The sequence below is a fragment of the Echiichthys vipera genome (assembly GCF_963691815.1).
Source record: "Echiichthys vipera genome assembly, chromosome: 22".
Taxonomy (NCBI): Eukaryota; Metazoa; Chordata; class Actinopteri; order Perciformes; family Trachinidae; genus Echiichthys; species Echiichthys vipera.
The window spans coordinates 21936314-21957011 of NC_139847.1; the positions used below are offsets into that span (position 1 = coordinate 21936314).

General features: G+C 41.9%; 1 protein-coding gene across 2 annotated transcripts in view; it reads right to left on the reverse strand.

Moving 5' to 3' along the window:
- Positions 1-20698, reverse strand: part of camk2d1 (calcium/calmodulin-dependent protein kinase (CaM kinase) II delta 1) — a gene marked incomplete at its 3' end in the record, with an annotated part of 134940 nt that overhangs the window by 29911 nt on the left and 84331 nt on the right. For both annotated transcript variants that reach the window (XM_083937192.1, XM_083937193.1), the window contains exons 6-11: positions 14479-14551; positions 5229-5331; positions 4245-4328; positions 1378-1472; positions 376-498; positions 180-263 (exon numbers count right to left, since the gene is read on the reverse strand). In XM_083937192.1, the coding sequence (XP_083793318.1) occupies positions 180-263; positions 376-498; positions 1378-1472; positions 4245-4328; positions 5229-5331; positions 14479-14551 (562 nt within the window). The remainder of the gene's footprint in view (positions 1-179; positions 264-375; positions 499-1377; positions 1473-4244; positions 4329-5228; positions 5332-14478; positions 14552-20698) is intronic.

A 20698-nucleotide genomic window follows, 5' to 3' on the forward strand; every position in this document is an offset into this window, starting at 1 on the left:
TAAAAGGTTAGTAATCAATAATTATGATTGGAATTCTGTCTATGACTGGATTTGGCTGATTTTTTTTGTAGTATTCATCAGCTTAAGAGCTAATTTTTTTTTAACTTTATTAACTTTAGAGTTGAGTGCAGCATCTGAACATTAGGTCTTCTTGGATAGTAGCTCCTGCTGTCACTCACCTTGAGTTTCCTTCTAGCGTTGAATTTCTTCAGGCACTCCACGGTCTCCTGTCTGTGCATCATGGACGCCACAGTGGAGCGTTGCTGAAACACAGAGACAGTATGTAGTGTTCATCTGCAATTCTATGTTAGCAGAAGACCTACCTTGAGTTAATTGAGTGATGGCTGTTAAAGCATGAGTACGTGTGACACCTACGCAGATCCAGGGGTGTTTGAGTGCATCTGTAGCAGTCACTCTCTTGGCTGGATTAATGGTCAGCATCTTGTTGATCAGGTCTTTGGCCTCTGGAGTCACTGTGTCCCACTCAGGCGAAGGGAACTGTTTGATGAATGACATCAAAGAAACCAATCATAAAGTCCCAACAGCCACTTACAGTGTTCATTTGCATCTAATATCTGGGTTATGTCTACATATCATTTAGCAAGATTAGGGCACATTATTAAGTTATTAAATTGTTGAAACTGCCATGCACAGCCATCCTTTCCAGAAACAAGTAGGTTGAGGTGTGTCCGTCACTGATAGAGTATGCAACAATCCATGTTGGAGGTACTAGGGCTATGACCGGGTAGACCCACCTCACTGCAGAGTTATCGAAGTGAATAAAAAGTCAGTTATTGGTTTAAGAACACTTCTAGTTGCGCCTTTAAACTGTCAGTTGAGGTAGTCACAGAGCCGTAACCGAGCTCACACACACTCGATACAGACACTGTCATATTTCACATCAAGCCTCTTCTATTGTAAAAATTAAGTGAAATTCAAACTGTACCAATTTTAACTTGATAACTATATATTTTTAGTTTATTTATGCATGTCATCATCTACTTTATTTTATTTATTATTTTTTGTTAATTTCATTCATTGTCTCTCATAAGAGTCAACAGGCGCGACCTCTCAAAAGTCCTCTCACTCCGGAGAGACAAATTATCTCTGATTGGGTTTAGATCGTGGGTGATCAGTGATACAGGGGAATTGTGTCAGTTCGCTTCTTTCTCCAAGTGAGGTAAACAGAAAAGTTGCAGTTTGATTTAAGGTGGCCCGTAAGATTCACAACATCAACTTATGTTCACGCAACATCTAAAACTCCACCTATAGTGTATTTCTAAATAGCCCAGTACGGTGTGTGTGTGTGTGTGTGTGTGTGTGTGTGTGTGTTTGTGTGTGCGTGTGCGTCCATGTGTGTGCCAGTATAAAACTCACATCATAAGCCCCAGCTTTAATCTGCTGGTAGAGTCTGTGCTGGTCCTCATCCCAGAATGGAGGATATCCCACCAGGAGGATGTAGAGGATCACACCTACACACAGAAACAAATACACATATGTCAAATCGAACTCTCTGAGAGCATACAAAAATGTTATTGACTCAATTATCACATCCAACAGTTTTTAGTGTTGAAGTACACAAATATAGGATGTCTAAATAAAGAACAGTGTGGTGATAAACACACACACGAAGTTATTGTGTTTGCTGGTGTTCCCACAGAAGGTGGTTTTGGATTGGCTAGCTGGTTGCCAGGAAATAATGAAAGGGCGCCTATCTGATGATGAGACAAGATGACCATGAACAACACCGGCTATTGCTCCTGTGGACTCAGTGAGTCAGCACAGGTCTGGTGAAAGAAGCGTATGTGTTTTCATTTCAGGTACATGTGGTCTGGCCCAGCAGAAGTGTGTGTAATAAAAAAACACACATAAACAACTGAATGAAACAATATTAAATTAAAAACTTAATTTGAAAGATATTAAAATACATTATACTGAGTATTATTTGATGGATGTGTAGGTGTTTGAAATATTATAAAATAATTATATTCAGTAAGTGTATCCATCCACACAGCACTTATATGCAGAGTATCTGGTTAGTGTCAATTCAAATCTGAATCACATCTATGTCTTTCTGCCACAACAGATCTGTAATGACAAACAACAAATAATGAATTAATCTAATGTTATAGGAACCATCAGAGACAGCCGATATATATTTTTTTTAATGCAGAGCCTTTCAGTTTTCATAAGTATTACTGATATGGAATCTTTGATTCCATATCAGTAATATAAGATGTGAAATCCCTCTGTCTGTCTGGATCACTGTCTCTCTGTGGATTACTTTCATTAGAAATCTCTGATTTATGGAACAATAGGAAACATAGTGAGCAATAATGAGACGTTATTTGCAGTTGGATAATCATCAACATTTCATAATAACCATATGCACAACTGTACTTCAGATTTGATATTGTACATTTACGGTATAACTGTTGTATATGCCACTTCTCATACATCTATGATTCTTCTTAATAAACAGTTTATAATTTTGGCATTGCGTTTGCAGCGCCTGTTCAGAATACGGCGATTACTTGGCCTCCAGAACCGCTCATCCAAACAACATCACATTCGACACTGTACTTCTTGAGTCCAATGCAGTACACCTGCCAAGTACAGTGTGAAGTTGAGCGGATAAAGGGTTGGTGAGAAAATCGAGTAAGGAATTCCTTCCATTTTAGTCAGGGCCAGAGCACCGCCGAAGTCGGCGAGGACCCTATTGTAATTGTAATTATTATTATTAGGATTTTTCCTCCTCTTAAATCGCATTTTTGAGGGCCTTAACATGTATAACTTTTTGTTAAACTTTGCACACTGATCAGAAGTGGTGAAACATTTGATATTTTATGGGTCTCAGTCCAGGGCGTGGCAAATTAGCTCGATATCACTAAATGATAAATATCAACCGATTAAATGAAACTTACATTGCAGGTTCTAAACTTGATGTAGGGAAACACAATGCATGTTTTGTGTAATGGTGGGTAATGGCATGGCAGCCATTTTGTGACACCGGCCATAAACAGGAAGTCGCTCTAACTTTAGCATACATTGTCCAAACTGCACCCCATTTCCCAGAGATGATTAGAGTCAAGGCCAACTACAGGCGAGGACAACTACATGCTAATATCGACTAACAGACACAGCGCCATCTCCTGGCAACAGGAAATCAGACTTATATCACAAAATGTATCCAATTTACATGAAACTCCAATATCTAAAGCACACAGCCGCGAGTGCCGGCGACCAGCAACCTCCCCAACATGCACCGAGTGCGAGGGCCCGTTCATCGCTGGAAGTTTGCCCAAAACACAACAGTAAGTTCGCCATTTTGATTTGCACATGTCATTTTTGGACGTTTTTTCAAAAACTTTGCCTTGTACTTTAACAATCTCCTCCTAGAGATTTTGGCAGAATGACTTCAACTGTGGTCTATACACCTTCAAGAGATGGGTGACGCTAAATTGCGGCCCATATGCGTTTTCATCAATCAGCTTGGCAGTGGCAGGGCCTCAAATTTCGCCCCCACCCCATGAACCAGGAAGTAGTCTTTAACATGACCATACATTGTCCAATCTGTCCCAAACTTCTGAGGAATGATTGGACTCTCAGCCTGAACACATCTGTGTGACAATATCCACATATAGTCATAGCACCCCCTGCTGGTAACAGGAAATTACATGTTTTATACTTTGATTTCCTCGTCCTGACTGGTTCATCACATCCTCCTCAAAAGTGGTGATAAGAGCCTTAAGACGTGAATGATGCTTCATTGTGAACATAGGACGATGTCGTGTAACGGCCCAGCTGTGGCTGCACGGCAAATTTCGATGTAATGTCAAGAGAAAACACATTGCTGAAACTGCACACCAGGTGTTCAGATCTTTTCCAAACTTCACATGTTTAATAAGAATCTCGCCGTGAACACACATTTAGGACAATTTTTCATCATCGTTATAGCACCCCCTACTGGTGAATGGAAGTTACATTATATATATATTTTGATGTCCTTTTCCTAGCCGGTTGAACACATCCATCTCAAATCCTGTCAGCACATACTTAAGACCGTCATGATGCTTGATCATGTAGCTTTTGGCTTTTCATCAAACTCTGTTGTTGTGGCGACCATCCCTCGCCGTGAAACAGGAAATGGTTGTAACTTCAACATACATTGTCCAATATGCCCCACAATTCTTATGATTCCCCCCATTACACAAATCACCAGTTAAGTTAGCCCAGAGTCTTACCACAGGCCCACATGTCCACTGGTTTGCCATATGGATCTTTCCTCAAAACCTCTGGAGACAGGTACCCAGGTGTACCTGCAAAACCTGGAACAGACGCACACACGCACGCACGCACACACGCACACACGCAAGCACACACACGCACACGCACACACACACAGACAAAACTAAATTGTTTAGCTCGGCAGAGAATTCACAATCGGCTGTATGTGGAAGTCTGAAAAACATGGTTTGAAGTTTGTCTCGGGACCAGCAACATGCAGCCTACTTTTAAAAAAGTCTCAAAGCAGCAGCCGACCCTTAGAGATGTAGCACGACTAGAACCACAGTCAGAACACAAAGTCAACTGGTTCCAGATGGAGGCTAGAGCCTTGGGAACAGACCAATTATGTCTCGGTTCTACAGGGAATATGGAGAAGAAATCTATTCAATCAAAGTTGATATAAGAGCCGAGAGCAGTGGCACACCTAGTCCCTTTAGGTAGGTGGATGGGGTTTGGATGGTAAAATGGCATAATTAACTATGTTCATTTGATTTGGCCGTTTAAGGAAAGAAAACCAGGACAAAAATCCTAATTGCTCTGTTTTCTTTGATTAGCTCAAAGAGAAAGTGACAAGTTACATTTAAATTCCTGGAGAGGAAACATAATGATTTTTTTCTAAACTTAACTAACTGGATTTACCTCAAGATTCAAATCTTAAGATCGTAATAATAATCATGCCCGAAAAAAAAAGAAAAGAAAGTAGAATTACTGCCTAACAATCAAGTTGCAGTTTACATCCAAACTTTCCACACTTGCACACACTTATTTGAAGTGAAGACTTTGAAGGAATGTAATAAAAGCTAAACATGGATGCCTCAAACACATCTGACAAGACATAATTATGCTGTATAATCATAACAAAATGAGTTAAAACTGAGCAAAAACAACCAAGGGTTAAATTACACTTACGGTTAATAACATTAAAAGTAGTGTGTACTCACCGAACCATGCCTGCTGGTCTCCCTGCACTTCAATAGCCAGGCCAAAATCTGCCAGTTTCACCGCTGCCCCCTTCAACTTGCTGGCTAAGAGTAAGTTCTCTGGCTTGGAGTGAAGAGACACAGATAAAATGTTCAGTACCTTGCACAAGAACAGTGATATCATTATGAAATGAAAATGTATTTTCATTTCACAATGATATCAGCCTTAAATATCATCTTGTGTTTTTGTTAAAGGCATCTCACAGGCTTTAAAGCAGCGGGAAGGGCTATTATAGTTGACAGAGTAATAACATTAAGGGCTTATGTCATACAGTGAGACAAATAGCTGAGCTAGAGGCCAACTGCAGCAGCTGTCCAGTCCAAAGGAGTAATGTTTACTGAAGGAAAGCATGTCAGAGTGCAGCCTCTACACACAGACACATGGTCATGACTGAACTTGAATGTAATCAGACTCCACAGTGAAGTCTGTGAGGAGCTACAGCTGACCTCAGCCTAGCAGCATGGGTGGGTGATGAAGATGATGGCGGGCGGGCTACAGTCAAATTGGTCATGCGGGCCTGGCTGGTGGAGGAGGAGCTGGAGAGAGAGGCGGACAGTGACTCATGCCAAACCCCGAGCAGGAGGAACTTCAGGAAAAGTTCGTAGTGGATGAATAATGTATTTGCTGACATTTTCCAAGCAATTTCCTTGATGGAGCTAGATGGGAAAGGATTCAAAATAACTGAGCTGTAATGTAATAACAATAAAAGGGGAGGATGATGTGGATCAAAAGGGAAGCTGTTTTGATTTTGCAACAATTATACCCAGTTCTCTTAAAAACAGTGGTTATATATATTGTGGGGCCACAGCTGTAATTCACTGAGACTCTCTCATGAATTCATTCTATTATCTATTATTTCCCTCTCCCTACCGTCTCTATATTTAACTTACAAATTCAAACTTTTATAACATGAAAAAAACAGCTTGCATTATTCAACCAATGTGTTGCGGCTTACTGACCTCAGCAGGTTGTTTTAAAAAAAGGATAAAATAAATGCCTGTATATACTACAAAATGGACGAGTCTTTGTCAAATATCCAATGGGAAGTAGACACTAAGATGGCCAGCCCCCTCTGTATGTCTGCCTCCACAGAGAACTAACTTACTTACTTATATGAGCCAATACAGTGAAAATGAATTTAGGTGTACAGGGAAGGAACAGTCCGCCAAAGAAAACCGCCAGCCAGTGATGATGGCGGCGCAGAGGTGCCACGTGCTGTTTAAAAAGACCATTTCCTTCCCAAATTTTTTTATTGAATTGTGCAGACAAGTACACATGAAAAAGTATAATATTTGAACAGTGTGTCTGCTTTAAGGTTAAAAAACAAACAAACAGAAAAGAACAGGAAAACCCAAACATGAATCCCGCTATCCCACCCAGCAACCCACTAAGTAGATAGGTAAAGTAAAAAAAACAACCTTAAACTTATGGTTAAAATAAATAAGGTAATTCAAGAAAGAAAAAAACACAAATAAATAACTAAAAAAACTAGGAAGTGTCCTCAGCATCATCAGGAGTAACTGTGAGAATATTACTAATAAGAGCCAGCAGTGGGTCCCAGGTTTGGTGGAATGCTGTCAAAGATCCCCTCTGTGAAAACCTTAACTTCTCTAACTTTAGACATCGTAAAATTTCACGTATCTAACTGTTTTGAGTCGGTGGAGAAACATGTTTCCATTTAAGGAGAATGTTACGTCTGGCGAGCAGGGTGGTAAAGGCCACGACACGTTATGTAGTGATGGGCAGATTTTTAGACGAAGGGAGCCCAAAAAGAGCAGTCAGGGGGTTGGGTTCCACGTTTGTGCTAAGAGCCTGTTTGAGGGTTTGAAATATATCAGACCAAAATTCAAAAAGCTTCGGGCCCATCCAGAACATGTGTGTGTGGTCAGCTGGGGACTGCTTACAACGGTTACAAGCATTACTGTGACTGGGGTATATCTTAGCCAATTTAGCCTTGGTGAAATGGGCTCTATGAAGCCTGTGAATGTTCTCATTCATCCAGGTCATCGTTATCCTCAAAGCAATTTCAGTGAAAAGCAACTGGACTGGTTATTTGTCTAGGACGACGTTTCACCTCTCATGTATGCATCTGACCAGGCTGGGACTGGTCCAACTAACTGGTGTGAGATCCAGGTATTTAACCTCTCACAAGGCCGATTGTGTCACTGAAACCCTTTGTGCTCCAAGTGCCAACGGCCGTCGTTAGAGTGTCGTTGGTGGGAGGTTGGTTTCGACTTCGTTTGGGCTCTATTGAGTCAGAATGACAGTCATTGGGGTCACAGGAGACCATTTGTGAACAGTTGTTCACAGAGGTTAGATTGTTGAATCTCCTAGGAAGGGATGAAAGAGCAGCATTGTAAATTGGAGATAAGTGGTGTCTCAGCCCTCCTCTGTTTAGCGATGGTTTCTCTACTTTTACATAGATGGCTTCTTTTACTTCTCTTTCAAACCATCTGTCCGCTCTGTCCAAGATTTGGACATTGTTGTCATCAAAGGAGTGGGCTTTCTCCTTGAGGTGTAAGTGGACGGCGGAGTCCAGGCCTGAGGAGTTAGCTCTCCTGTGTTGGGCCATGCGTTTATGCAGTGGTTGTTTTGTTTCTCCAATGTAGAGATCTTTGCATTCCTCGTTGCATTGGACAGCATAAACCAGATTGCTTTTGTGGGTGTGTGGTGTTCTGTCCTTGGGATGTACTAGTGTCTGTCTGAGTGTGTTACCGGGTTTGAAATACACAGGGATGCAGTGTTTGTTGAAGATCCTCCTGATTTTCTCTGATACCCCAGCCACATACGAAATGACTATGTTGCTTCTCTTGTTTTCTTTTTCTTTCTCAACCACTTTGGTTTTCTTTCTGGAAGCAGCTGCCGTTTTCACAAAGGTCCAGCTGAGGTAACCACAAGTTGTGAGGGGGCCTCTCAGGTGCTTGCGTTCTTCCCCCTGGGCCTGTGAGCTGGTGGGTAGAAGAAGCCAACTATGTAAAAGTAGAGAAACCATCGCTAAACAGAGGAGGAGGGCTGAGACATCATTTCATCCCTTCCCAGGAGATTCAACAGTCTAACCTCAAAGAACAACTGTTCACAAATGGCCTACTGTGACCCCAACAACTGTCGTTCAGACTGAATAGAGCACTAACGAAGTCGAAACCAACCTCCCACCAATGACTGCCACTCTAACGACGGCTGTTGGCACTTGGAGCACAAAGGGTTTCAGTGACATCATCGGCCTTGTGAGAGGTTAAATACCTGGATCTCACACCAGTTAGTTGGACCAGTCCCAGCCTGGTCAGATGCGTACATGAACTGATGAAGCCTCTTGGATGAGAGGTGAAACCTCTTCCTAGACAAATAACCAGTCCAGTTGCTTTTGACTGAAATTGCTTTGAGGGCTCTATGAAGCAGCTTCCACTGTAATAGGCTGTGCACAAATCGAGGATGAGTGGACCAGTTTTTGAATGTCCCTCCACTGGACCTCAGTAATGTCTACCCCCAAATTCCTTTCCCATGCATTTTTAGGTGATACACTGAGGACTGGTCTCAAAATAGTAATCTTATTATAAATGACAGATATCAGTCGCTTGTGTTGTACGTTGAGAGACAGGAATTGGTCCATTTCAGCTTCAGGGGGGCGGGGTTCAGTCTGTGACGGTCGGTGTTTTACAGTCTATGAGCATGGTACTGTGTTGAATATCAGTTTAAATGATAGATAATAAATGCTTGCTGCCTTCACTTCACTCCTGGAGCTGGTGTAATCTACGCTAGAGACACAGGAGTATCTAGTAACATGTTCTTGTAGCCTAGCTCCCGGACGGTGGCTAATTCTGTAAACGTCACCCAGACAGACAAATCTCCCTCCCTCCAACAATGCCCTTTTTTGGTCAGAGGAAATGAGGAGGAGTCAAAGTACGACAAGATGGCGGCTCGCAGAGGCGAATATGTTTGGATCAAGTTGAGAGAAAGAGCCCTGGCGGAGAGGCTACATCCATTAGGTGAACAACAGAAACTTTCTTGTGCACGGCTGCAGACGGACCCTGCTGTTCTGAGGACTCTGGCTGGTCTATGTTTAAAGGGTAAAATTGTAAAAAAGAAAAAAACAATATCTATGAAAAAAATATTGAAATAAATACCTCATTGTATCAGAGACAATGGCCCTCATTTATCAGTCTTGCATGAAAACGGGCGCAGATCTGAGCGCAGAATTGGTCCTACGACAGGACACACGTGTGATTTATGAAACATTCGTATCTGACCAATCTTAGCGTACGAATGAGCGGGCCTTGATAAATGCGGTGGCTGAATTTGATCGTCATTAACATGTTACGCCCTTAAATATTCCTGGTTCAGAGGCCTCGCCCACTGAGGTCAAACATGGAGAGAAGAAACACTGGTACGAAAAGAAACTTTTCCGACACAAAGATCGGCATCCTGACATCCGACATGGACCAAAATAAAGATGTACTTTTGGGCAGTTTAAAGAGTGGAATAAAAGGGGCCCATAAAAACGCTGTATGGAAAAGAATAACGGAGGCAGTCAACCCGAAGCAGCTCTACACTGTGACCCATGTGCGTGTGTGCGCACTGTTGAACCTGGGCTCCTGCTCTGTAGCAGGGTTTGCCAGCGGGGTTATTTGGTATTCTGTTAGAGGATAACCTTTGTCAGCATCTGAGACCTTGTTTGATTTAATGCAATTTAGCAATTTATCGAGGGTAGCCACTTACCGAGGAGATGACTGTGGCTCTGCAGCCGCGCACCAACACATTCATTTATTTATTCATCTTCAACCGCTTGTCCCTGTCGGGGTCGCGGGGGGCTGGAGCTGAGCTGTTTTGAAATATAAAAGAATCGTGTGTCCCCCCCGGCCACCACGTTTAAAAACGATAGCTTGGCATCAAAAATCACCTGTACATTTATCGAGTGGTAGTGTTTGCGATTGATGAATGCATAATCATTCATGGACGGTGCCTTCAGATGCACATGAGTACAATCAATTGCTCCAACCACAATTTTTATTTTTTTTATTCGTTTTAAGAATCCGTTTTGATCTTTTCTTAATATGTGACTTCTTATGCTTAATGACAGCTGAGGTTTGTTAATTATTTTCAGCCAGATTTTGCTGTGCTGCACCGCATATCCACAGACTCAAATTTGCGTACACGATCTCAGACCTGACCTGAGATTTGATCGTAGCTCCCGCTCTCGTCCAAATTGATAAATGCCAGAGTTTGGGTGGAAATGGTTGTACGCATGTTTTTCTGCCGTACGTTCGTTTGATAAATGAGGGCCAGTGTCCTTAAAACCATCCAATTAATGAATTCAGCATCAGTTCATTTAGACTACGCTCACAACTGCATAACCAACTGCAGTGTCACTTGGTAAAACTCAATATGCACACAGTGAAGCTACAAAGAGTCCGCCTACGTTCTGGTTGCATCTCCCATGTATTTTGAAAATAAGCCTCATCTTGGGTCTCATTTGGTTTGATTTGGCCATAGTTTCTATTAGTTACAATTTTGAATATTTTTCATGATCATCAGTCAATTTTTAAACAAACCCTCAGGTAAGCCAAACTTGTTTGGAAGGAAAACCATACAAATGCCCAATTGTTAACATCAAATATACAGTAGTTTAACATCCTGGTTCAACTGTGACCTACTTTTGGTTTTATCACTAAATATCTTTCACATAATCTGTTGGCTTGATTACGGTATAACCTGTTACATCATCTGACTGCCGTTTTTCTTTCCCTGTTGGACTCTGTTGTAACAATGTCACGGTGTTCCCAGATAGAGTTGCAATGTTGTTTTGGGCAACCGTGGTTCTGAAAGTAAAAGTCCCATTTTATTTGTTTTTTTCGTGACTCACCCATACCCACCCACACCTCCTTAAACATCAAATTCAAGGACACAACAAGGCATAGTTTGATACATGGGGCAAGGTTTATTACTGTTACAGCAGGCTGATGTGTGTAATAATGACACACTTGCCGGAGACACATGCAGACAGCAGAAAATAGCCTATTGAAGTAAAAAAAAGATCAGTATATAAATGCAAGACCATGTCAAATAATGTCTATTTTCAAAAACTTTCATGTCTTGATTTTTTCCTTCAAATGCACAATCTTTCAAGGATTTTAAGGGCCTGTGGCAGCCATGAGTTTATCAAGCCTGTTCGCTATAAGCTGCATCACTGTAAGATTTGATCAAGTGCTAAATCATTTTCTTAATGCCACACAGATGGTACTATATGGATAAAGGGGCCTGTGTGCTTTGACACGTGTTGATGTGTCAATAGGTGTTAATAGTCTGTGAGAAATAACCAAAGATGACCTACCTTATTTATCTATGATTGTAAATCCTTGATTAGCATAACAGTCACGCTGAGAATGACTGCTGGGGGGATTGTGGATAGGAGTCACATGAGATTGCAAATGGTGACAAAAGGGGGGTCGTAAATACTGATAACTTCCACGGGGGCCATAAACATGGGGTAGTGTGTTTTGTTTATTCTAATGTCATTGTGTTTGTAAGAGGCTTTGATCTGACTTGTATATCTGCTGAAGAAATTTGGGGACAGGCAGAGATTATTGAGACCCGGCTGTTGGTCTGATCTCTCCTGTCTGCAGCAGTATTTAGTAAAGATATGATTTGAGAAACACTGAAGACTCCAGAGAATTTCTTTCACAAGTCCAAATCACTAAATCTGTAATGCATTCAGAGAGCCTTTAATTACCTAGTGTGGCTCACAGGCCTGCTGATAAGGTTACAACAGCCCCACACATGCAAACAAAGTCAAATGTGCTGAATGCTGAAAACAAATATTATTAATTTTACTGATGGCAATGTGCAGGATGTGGCCAAGATCACGGACAAGCCACGTTACTGATGCTGTCATATCAGCATATTGCACTGTACTGTGTATTCACCTTTAAAATATTTTGCTGGGGAAACACACTCACACAAACACATGACTGGTGTATGCATGTTCAATGTTCATATCAGATGGATCAGTGTTTATGCTCCCTCCTTGCTGTAATTGGGTTCTGTCTCATACTGTGAGTCATCGGATAGGCAGACAGACAGCTGAACCATGCTGGGGTTCTGCTTCAGTCTTGAGGACCACAACTAACTGACAAAGGCATACGCTAAACTCTCTGGCAAAATGTGTCACACAAACAACTTTCCTCCAGGGGTTTAACTTCTTCTGCTTGGTGGTGCTATAGGAAAATGACTTGAAAGTGTCAGCATGCAATAAATCCATGCAGCTAGACTCTTTATACTCTTTCCTGGGCAGATGTTTGTGTGTGTGTATATTTTGAACTCCCCGAAATCATTCTCTTGAGAAATGAAATCACATGAGTACACATGCAATGTGCTCTGCAGCTTGCTTATTTGTTTTGGTTGTATTTTTTTTGTGTTTGTGTTTCCACAGTGAGCCATGGCAGCTGCCTGGCAACAGCCAATCAGAGTGCACAGAGAGGGCAGTCGGCGAATGCAAAATCTGAGCTGGTTATTGCTGCGTATAAACCAAACCACAGACACACCTTGTAATTTGATTAGCAAATCAGAGCTTTGGGAGCAAACTACAGTTAAACGAAGCAGCACGAGGGATGAAGACCACTATGCACGTTATGATGAGACATTTGGCCTCACTTAAATACATGCAAGTCCATCTCAGTAAGTGACATGACCTAACACTGCATCTATATCCTGAAGTAGCAAGCTGTTTTATCAACCAAAATTGTGTTTTAGCACATCTTAACTCAAATCTGAATCTTTTTTTACTAGGAGGTGTGGTCTTCTCCAAAAGCAGAGCCAAACCACTAAAGGAAACAGGGGAAGCGAATATAAAGAGAAAATAACCCAAAAGAAACCCGGCAAGTTAACTTCCCCATATACAGAGGCTAAAAGTCCTTGCCGCAGCGTCCCGGTTCAACTCCGACCTGTGGCCCTTTGCTGCATGTCGCCCCCTCTCTCTCCCATTTCCTGTCAACCTCCAGCTGTACTGTCACAATAAAGATGTAAAAGGCCCGACAAATAATCTTAAAAAAAAAAAGTTAACTACCTGTACTAAAACATGTGATCTTTTGGTAAAACCTATTTTCTAGCGATCCCACAATGGAAATAAGATATAAATGAATGGAATAAAGTTGCATAAAGTTAACTAAATTAATCTGCAAATAAGTTCAAAATCAAACATCCCAGCCATGGGGTCCTGATGTGCAGTCATCGTCAAAGAATGAGCCAGATTTAGACAGCAACATGATAGAAAATGGACCCCAACCAATTGTAGCTTGCCATCTCTTATGACTTGTGTGACATATGTCAGAGATTACAAACATCGAGACAGTACAAACATCAATCATCTTTGGCTTTGAAATATTTACAGTTTATTAACAAGCTCATTTTATGTACATAGGCAGTAACTAGTAATTATATTTCATGCAAATGTGAATATGATTAAACAGTCAGTTTAATCAGTATACTCATAATCACAAATAAGTTGAGAACAACTGTCCTGCAAAGTTCAGCTTCATTTGGTAAAAAAGTGAGTGAAATATAAGTAGAAACTACATAAACAGGTGGATTGAGTCAGATGATTACCTCATTACAAGAACGATCTCTCAAATCTATCTGTATAATAAATAGCCATTAGAGAATTAACAATTATTTTCTTTTTTAAACTCTTTTTTATGCATTAAGGCATTTTCAAGAGATTGATTTTATTTAATAAAACACTTACCATCCAAATCCTTTTACATAAAATCAGGAAAGATATTAAAATAAAAAATGTCTGAGCCCTCAACTTAACAGTCCATGGTAGATGTTCTCTAGATACATGTGCCTTTTTAACTAGGCCTATATACAGAAAGCACTGCTGTATATAGCTGCAGAGTAACTGGAGGACTGCCAGTGGCATTTTCAGGCCAATTAACACTTTTCTAGCCATTGTGGGGGTCAGTTGGCTGTCTGCTCAGTCTAAGTATGAGGCTCATATTCATCGAAACATGACCATGGAAGATATAAGCTATTATCTCCAAATGAGATGGGAAAGTCATGAGGAAATTACATTTTTAAACAAGAACTGACTGAGTAGAGTTGAGATGTGGAAAAAAAGAATCCAACTGGAAAGAAAGGACATAAATACAGAGGACAGGAGAGCTGTGTTGGAGTGTGAGACCACAGGTATTTTTTGGTCTTCATGGTGAGTCTACTTACCTTGAGGTCGCGGTGGACAACGCCCATCTGGTGACAGTGAAGCACAGCCTCTAGGATCTGCTGAATGCAATGACTAAATGCAAACACCAGGGCCATGGGTTAGTGACAAGCTACCATGCACTGTCTGTGAGCTCGCTTTGACACTCTGGGAGCCTCTAGCCATGTTAGCGAGCAGACTGCAGCAATGCAGCAACTGACCCACTCAGCAGCCATAATGAGGGGCACTTTGGAAAAGATAGACCATTCACTCAGTGTTCAGAATGATTTTTGTTTGTGATTGCCACAGCCACTAAATTATGTTTGCTGTGACAACCTAGAAAAGAAAAACATTACTGAAATTTTGTCATTGCCTACTACTGTGACAACATGGCCAATTCTCTTCCAGAATCTCAAAACAGAAGTGGCGTTAGCCCCTTGCCAACTGGAGGCTCAAGCCTGAGAGACTGAGGAGGGAGACACAGGAGCGGATGGAAGGTGTGGCGCATCTCTGTTACTGGTTTCTGAATAATAAAGTGTTTTTTTCTCAACAACTGACACCTTGCTAAGTCCAGCCCCCTTGGTTACTGTACTGTTGCTAGACCTGTCAAGCTTTCGCACCCGACATTTCACTATCATGTTTTCAACAATATCAGTGAGAGATAGAGCTGAGTGGTCAGAGCAGTCGGCCCATCTAATGGGGCTGAAGGTCCTTGAGGTAGCGGCCGCAGGTTCAACTCCGACCTGCAGCCCTTTGCAGCATGTCTCCCCCCTCTCTCTCACCCCATTTCCTGTCTGCCCTTTATTATAAAGGCTTGAAAAACTGCCAAAAATAAAAAGATAGACTGAAAGGACTATCATATGCATCTGAGAGTTAAACTCACATAAAATGTTAATTTGTCGGTCCCATACAGTCTGGTCCCAATACAAGCCTAAGGCACCCATAGTCTTATCTTGCACAGCAGCTGAATTCTCACAATAACAAAACATCATGTGTTAATCATGGTTTCACCAAGCCCCCACCACAGCAATTTTCTAATTGATCCTATACAGAAGTGCCAAAAACTGTAGTTCTCTGAGTGTCCACTAGGAGTAGTTTGCACAATAGAGTAGATCTCATTGACCCCCATGTTAAACAGGCCGTTTTCACAGAATAATTAAACCTATTTAAGGCCTGGAACAAAAAAACATTCTAGTCTGTATGTTTAGGTCATATCTCCATGACAACACTGAGGGGATGAATTTTTTTGAATAATTAGGACGCGGCCTCTTGAGTGACAGTTAGCGCCTGGCCCTCACCAGCATGTTAACTCAGTCATCTCGACCTGGACTGTGGTCATTCCTGTGGTGGTGTTTCTATAAGTGACAAGATGGTTTGCTCTTCGATCAACTGAACCTACAGATGGTTTAGGAACACAATATGTTAGCTCTGTTTTGCTAATTAATGCAATATGGCGTACCATCGATGGCACCTACACTAGATGCTAATCTGAAGCACCAGGAGGATTCAGGCTTTGAGGGTCGGTGTTTTACAGTCTATGGGCATGGTACTGTGTTGAATATCAGTTTAAATTATAGATCAGAAAGGCTGGCTGCCTGTACTTGACTCACAGAGCCGGTGTAATATCCGCTAGAGACACAGGGAATAAGAATTAAAGACTCCCTATCCCAGAAAAAATCAACAAACATTGACTCCCACTCCCGTTTATCGAGTAAAGTGTTCCGTTAGCCTAGCTCTCGGGCGGTGGTGCTAATGGTGCTAATCCTGTATATATCAGCCAGATGGACGTATCTCTCTTCCCCCAACGTCACATCAATGCCCTTTTTTGGTAAGAGGAAATGAGGCAGAGTCAAAGTCTGACAAGATGGCGGCTCCCAGAGGTGAATATGATTGGAAGTTAAGAGAACGGTACTCGACGGAGACGCTACGTCCATTTGTTATAGAGTCTATGTGTTTCGCATTTCACAAAAAAATCTATCTCGTCTGGCTCTAAGTAATGTGTTTGTGTTCAGATCAAAAATGTGCCGGCCAATCAGCATCCTGTGAGAAGCTACAGGCAGTTGAGTCGGAAGCGGGGGGTGACGACGCCAACCAAAACAATAGCAGCTCCTAAAAAGGTTAGCTTAGATGCTGAAATTGGACCAGTCTTATCAGAACTGGTGAGTATTTTTTCAGTAAAAGAAGAGCAGATTGTCCCAATTGACCTTGGAGAGAGTTTGATAGACAGATGGGTCATCCGATCAACTACAACTAAGTATATTTTGAAAGCGCCTATGTTTTCCCAACCAGTTTCCGATGACACTTCTTTGTAACAAACCATCTGATGGGTCAGGTTATCCAACAACCATGTTCTTGTACAGCAAGGTAAGGGTATAAAACAATATATCAACTTCAATTTGTTGTTTATTTTTTTAATTAATGTTTAGTTATGACTCCATCTGAAACTTCTAGCTGTACTTAGTTAGCAACATGTGCTGAGGTTAGGTTAAAAATTAGCAGTAGCTATAAATTGCATTGGTTAATTGTTAGACAATTCTCTATGTATATGTATCCGTCTCTAGCAACACAAAATTAAATCAATGATGCATCAGCATGGCTCCACCATTTTAGGAGATGTAGATTAAAACATAAGATGCAAATGCACATTCCCCACTGTAAACAGCCTTTAGAATGCTGTCAGACTTGCAGGTTTCATATACACACTATCACCTGTTAAAGCTCGACAGGCCTCCTGGTCCTAGGTACAGTTGCTATAGTTGGATTGGACAGTGGACATCCTGGGGAGGGGCTTAGCAAAGGGTCAATTGAAAATCACTTCAATTATGAAACTATGATTAATTATGAAATTATGAGAGTACATCAATGTCACCCCAGATTGACTGGACTGAACGGTAAAACAAGAAGACCATTTGGAGTAGACTCAAGGGCCTCATAGGTACCATTGCTTTGTACCGCACCTGAAATCGGCAAAGTATACCCCTTTAAGTGTTTGATTTATTTAATTATTGATGAATATTAGGTTGATCTAATGGTGCTTCCTGACAGTGGAGATGTTTTAGGTTGAAACACAGATACAGATCATTGTTTTGATCATAACACCCCAAAACTGTGGTACTAGAAGAACTTTAGTGTCATCATTTGGAAAAGAAATTGTTATGCATTTATACAATTATCTAAAGCCATAACTCATTCTTCCTCCTCCTCTCTCAGGTGACAGGCTCTCAGCGGCTGGCAGACATGGTTTTGGACAGATGTTTCATGCACTTTGTGCCCTGGATACTATACAACCTACCACCTCCTCTCCAGCCTACCTGTCCACAGTGCCCTGCAGCAGGTGGACTTTAAGTGACGATGTGTGGGGGTAACTGGTGGAGAGGAGGGGGTATGGTTTTGGAAGAGGTGGCGCTCATTGAATGGTTAATTGGTCGATTGATCAGGCAGCTGAGGAGCGAGGCAAGGTGCCGCAAGTGGGCAGGCCTTTGTCTTTTAGCTGTTACTGTTGTCACTTACTAACCTTAAGGTCCCTGTGTACTATGCCATTTATGTGGCAATGATTTACACTTTCTAGAATCTGCTGTATGCAGTGACTGTGGAGGAGAAACAGGCCAGACCAGAAGAAAAAAAAGGAGAAGAAGAGGGAGAACAGGTAAATGTCAGGAAACAAAGGTTGACAAAACACACCAAACAGATGAAATAACAACACCTGATTAACAAAGGAAAAGATTTAAAGGAATAGTTCAACATTCAGGGAAATATTATCATTTGATTACCCTTTTTAAGAGTGAGATGAAAAGAAATCAATATTAACGTAATGTCTGTGTGATTAGTACATATCTGGAGTCTGCATTAAGTTAGCGGAGCAAAACTTGGCTTGTCACTAGAATGACAATAGCTGGCCCACATTAAAGTCAGTCTACCTTAAATTAGCTTGTACCGTAGTTTAGCATGAGAGCAAAACCCCATCACTTTAATCAGCATGTGGCAAGACAGACAGGGGGACTTGACTTTCACGTGTAGCATTTATTAACAGAGAAAGAAAGTACACACACTTCTCTGCTACACTTACAGCTGTAATGTTACTAACTCCATACTCAATGTTAATACAGTCTCTCTCGACCGCTCACTCACTAATGTTACACCCACAATCTACACAAGTTATTCCTTAAAGTGAAATTCCGTTGTAAAATCATCCCAGGGTCTTTTTCGGCAAACACACTCATAAAATTAGCCATCGAGACAGTTTTTTTGTGTAACAATTATTAATGGAGATATCCCGGAGAGTCGCTAACAGTCGTTAACAGTCGAATGCGGCTAACTCTGATAAGCTCGGGGCAGCATGGTGAACACATTAAAACGGCTTTTTTACACAGAAAACAAAGCACCAATGGGCTCCTTCCTTTTGGATCGACTTTGGTAATCCACTTGAATGGACTCTACTAGAGGAGCTGGTACCAGGGCCAGTAGGTAAGTCTTTCAAAAGACTCTTTAATAAACTCCGGGTTCAAAAACTTGGTGCTTCGGTTAATGTGTAAGGACTCAACTAAAACAATGCCGTAATATTTCCACCTATATCTAGCCAACCGCGCTCCACACTCAGCAAACACCTTGTCACTGGGGGCTTGTGGAACTGCCCGTCAGCTACCTGCAAGACTGAGTTCATCTCTGACTTTGTTACCGAGCGATGCCTTGACTTCCTTGATCTCACTGAGACTTGTATTACACCAGCCAACACATCCACCCCTGCTGCTCTCTCCACTGCTTACTCTTTCTCCCACACACCCACACCCACTGGCAGAGGTGGTGGGACAGGACTGCTCATCAACCCCAAAAGGAGTTTCTCTCCTTACCCATGGTTACACTTTACTTCACTCTCATTTGAATTTCATGCTGTGACTGTAACTCATCCCCTGTATACAATTAAACATTGTTGTTCTCGACCCTCCACCAGGTCCGTTGGGAGAGTTCATGGAGGAACTAGATGTCCTCCTTTTAAACATCCCAGAAAATGTCCCTCCACTTTCTTAGGCGACCTCAACATCCAGTCAGAGAAGTCATCCGATTTTCTTCTGTTACGTTCCTCTTTTTCTCTTTCACTCACTCTCTCTCCACCTACTAACAAAGCTGGTAATCTCCTTGATCACATATTTATCAGAAACGGCTCTACCTCTAACCTCACTTTAACCCCACTTCATGTCTCCGAGCACTTCGTCATATCCTACTATCTCCCAGTTTCCCAATCTGACAAACTGTTTGTCCTGTCTGTCGCAACATCCCTCTCTCCTTCCTCTTAGGCCTCATCTGTTCTTTCAGCACTCCCGTCATCTAACTCTTTCTCACTCATGCATCCCAACTCTGCCACAGACACTCTCCTCTCTACTCTGTGCTGAGAGAGCCACTATACAGGCAGCAGAAAGGAAATGGCGAAAATCAAAACACCCTGATGACCTGCTTATTTATCAATTTCTTCTCTCCCTCTTCACTCCCTCCATCTCTGCTGCCAAAAAAGTCTTTCTATCAGACGAAAATTAAATCCTCCTTCTCAAACCCCAAATAATTCTTCTCCATCTTCTCTGACCTCCTTGACCCCCCTCCCCATCCTCCTCCTCGATCCTCCCTTCTACCAAGCCACTTTGTCACCTACTTCATAATAAAAGGTAGATGACATACGCTCTTCAATCTCCATCCCCCCTACTAATCTCACCCTTCCACCAATTTCATCTTCTTCCCCTTTGCTATCTTCTTTCACTGCCCAATCTCCTGATCAACTTCTTACTCTTATAACCTCTGCCCACCCAACAACTTGCCTCCTTGACCCCATCTCCTCTCACTTCTCCAATCTATTGCACCTGACCTTCTTCCTTTTCTCACCCATCTTATTACCACATCTTCATCCACTGGGTGCTTCCCTGACTCTCATTAAGAGGCAAGAGTGAACCCCCTCCTCAAAAAACCTACCATTGACCCGTCTGAAGTTCATAACTACAGACGTGTCTCTCTTCTTCCATTTCTCTCCAAAACACTGGAGCGTGCCGTCTTTAACCAACTCTCTTCCTACCTTCACCTGAACAACCCCCTTGATCCTCACCAGTCTGGTTTTAAGGCCGGCCACTCAACCGAAACTGCCCTTCTTACTGTCACCGAGCAACTTCAGATGGCTAGGGCAGCCTCTCACTCCTCTGCACTCATCCTTTTGGTCATCCTTGTCATCCTACTACTAGGGTCACTCCTGGGGCCTCTCCTTTT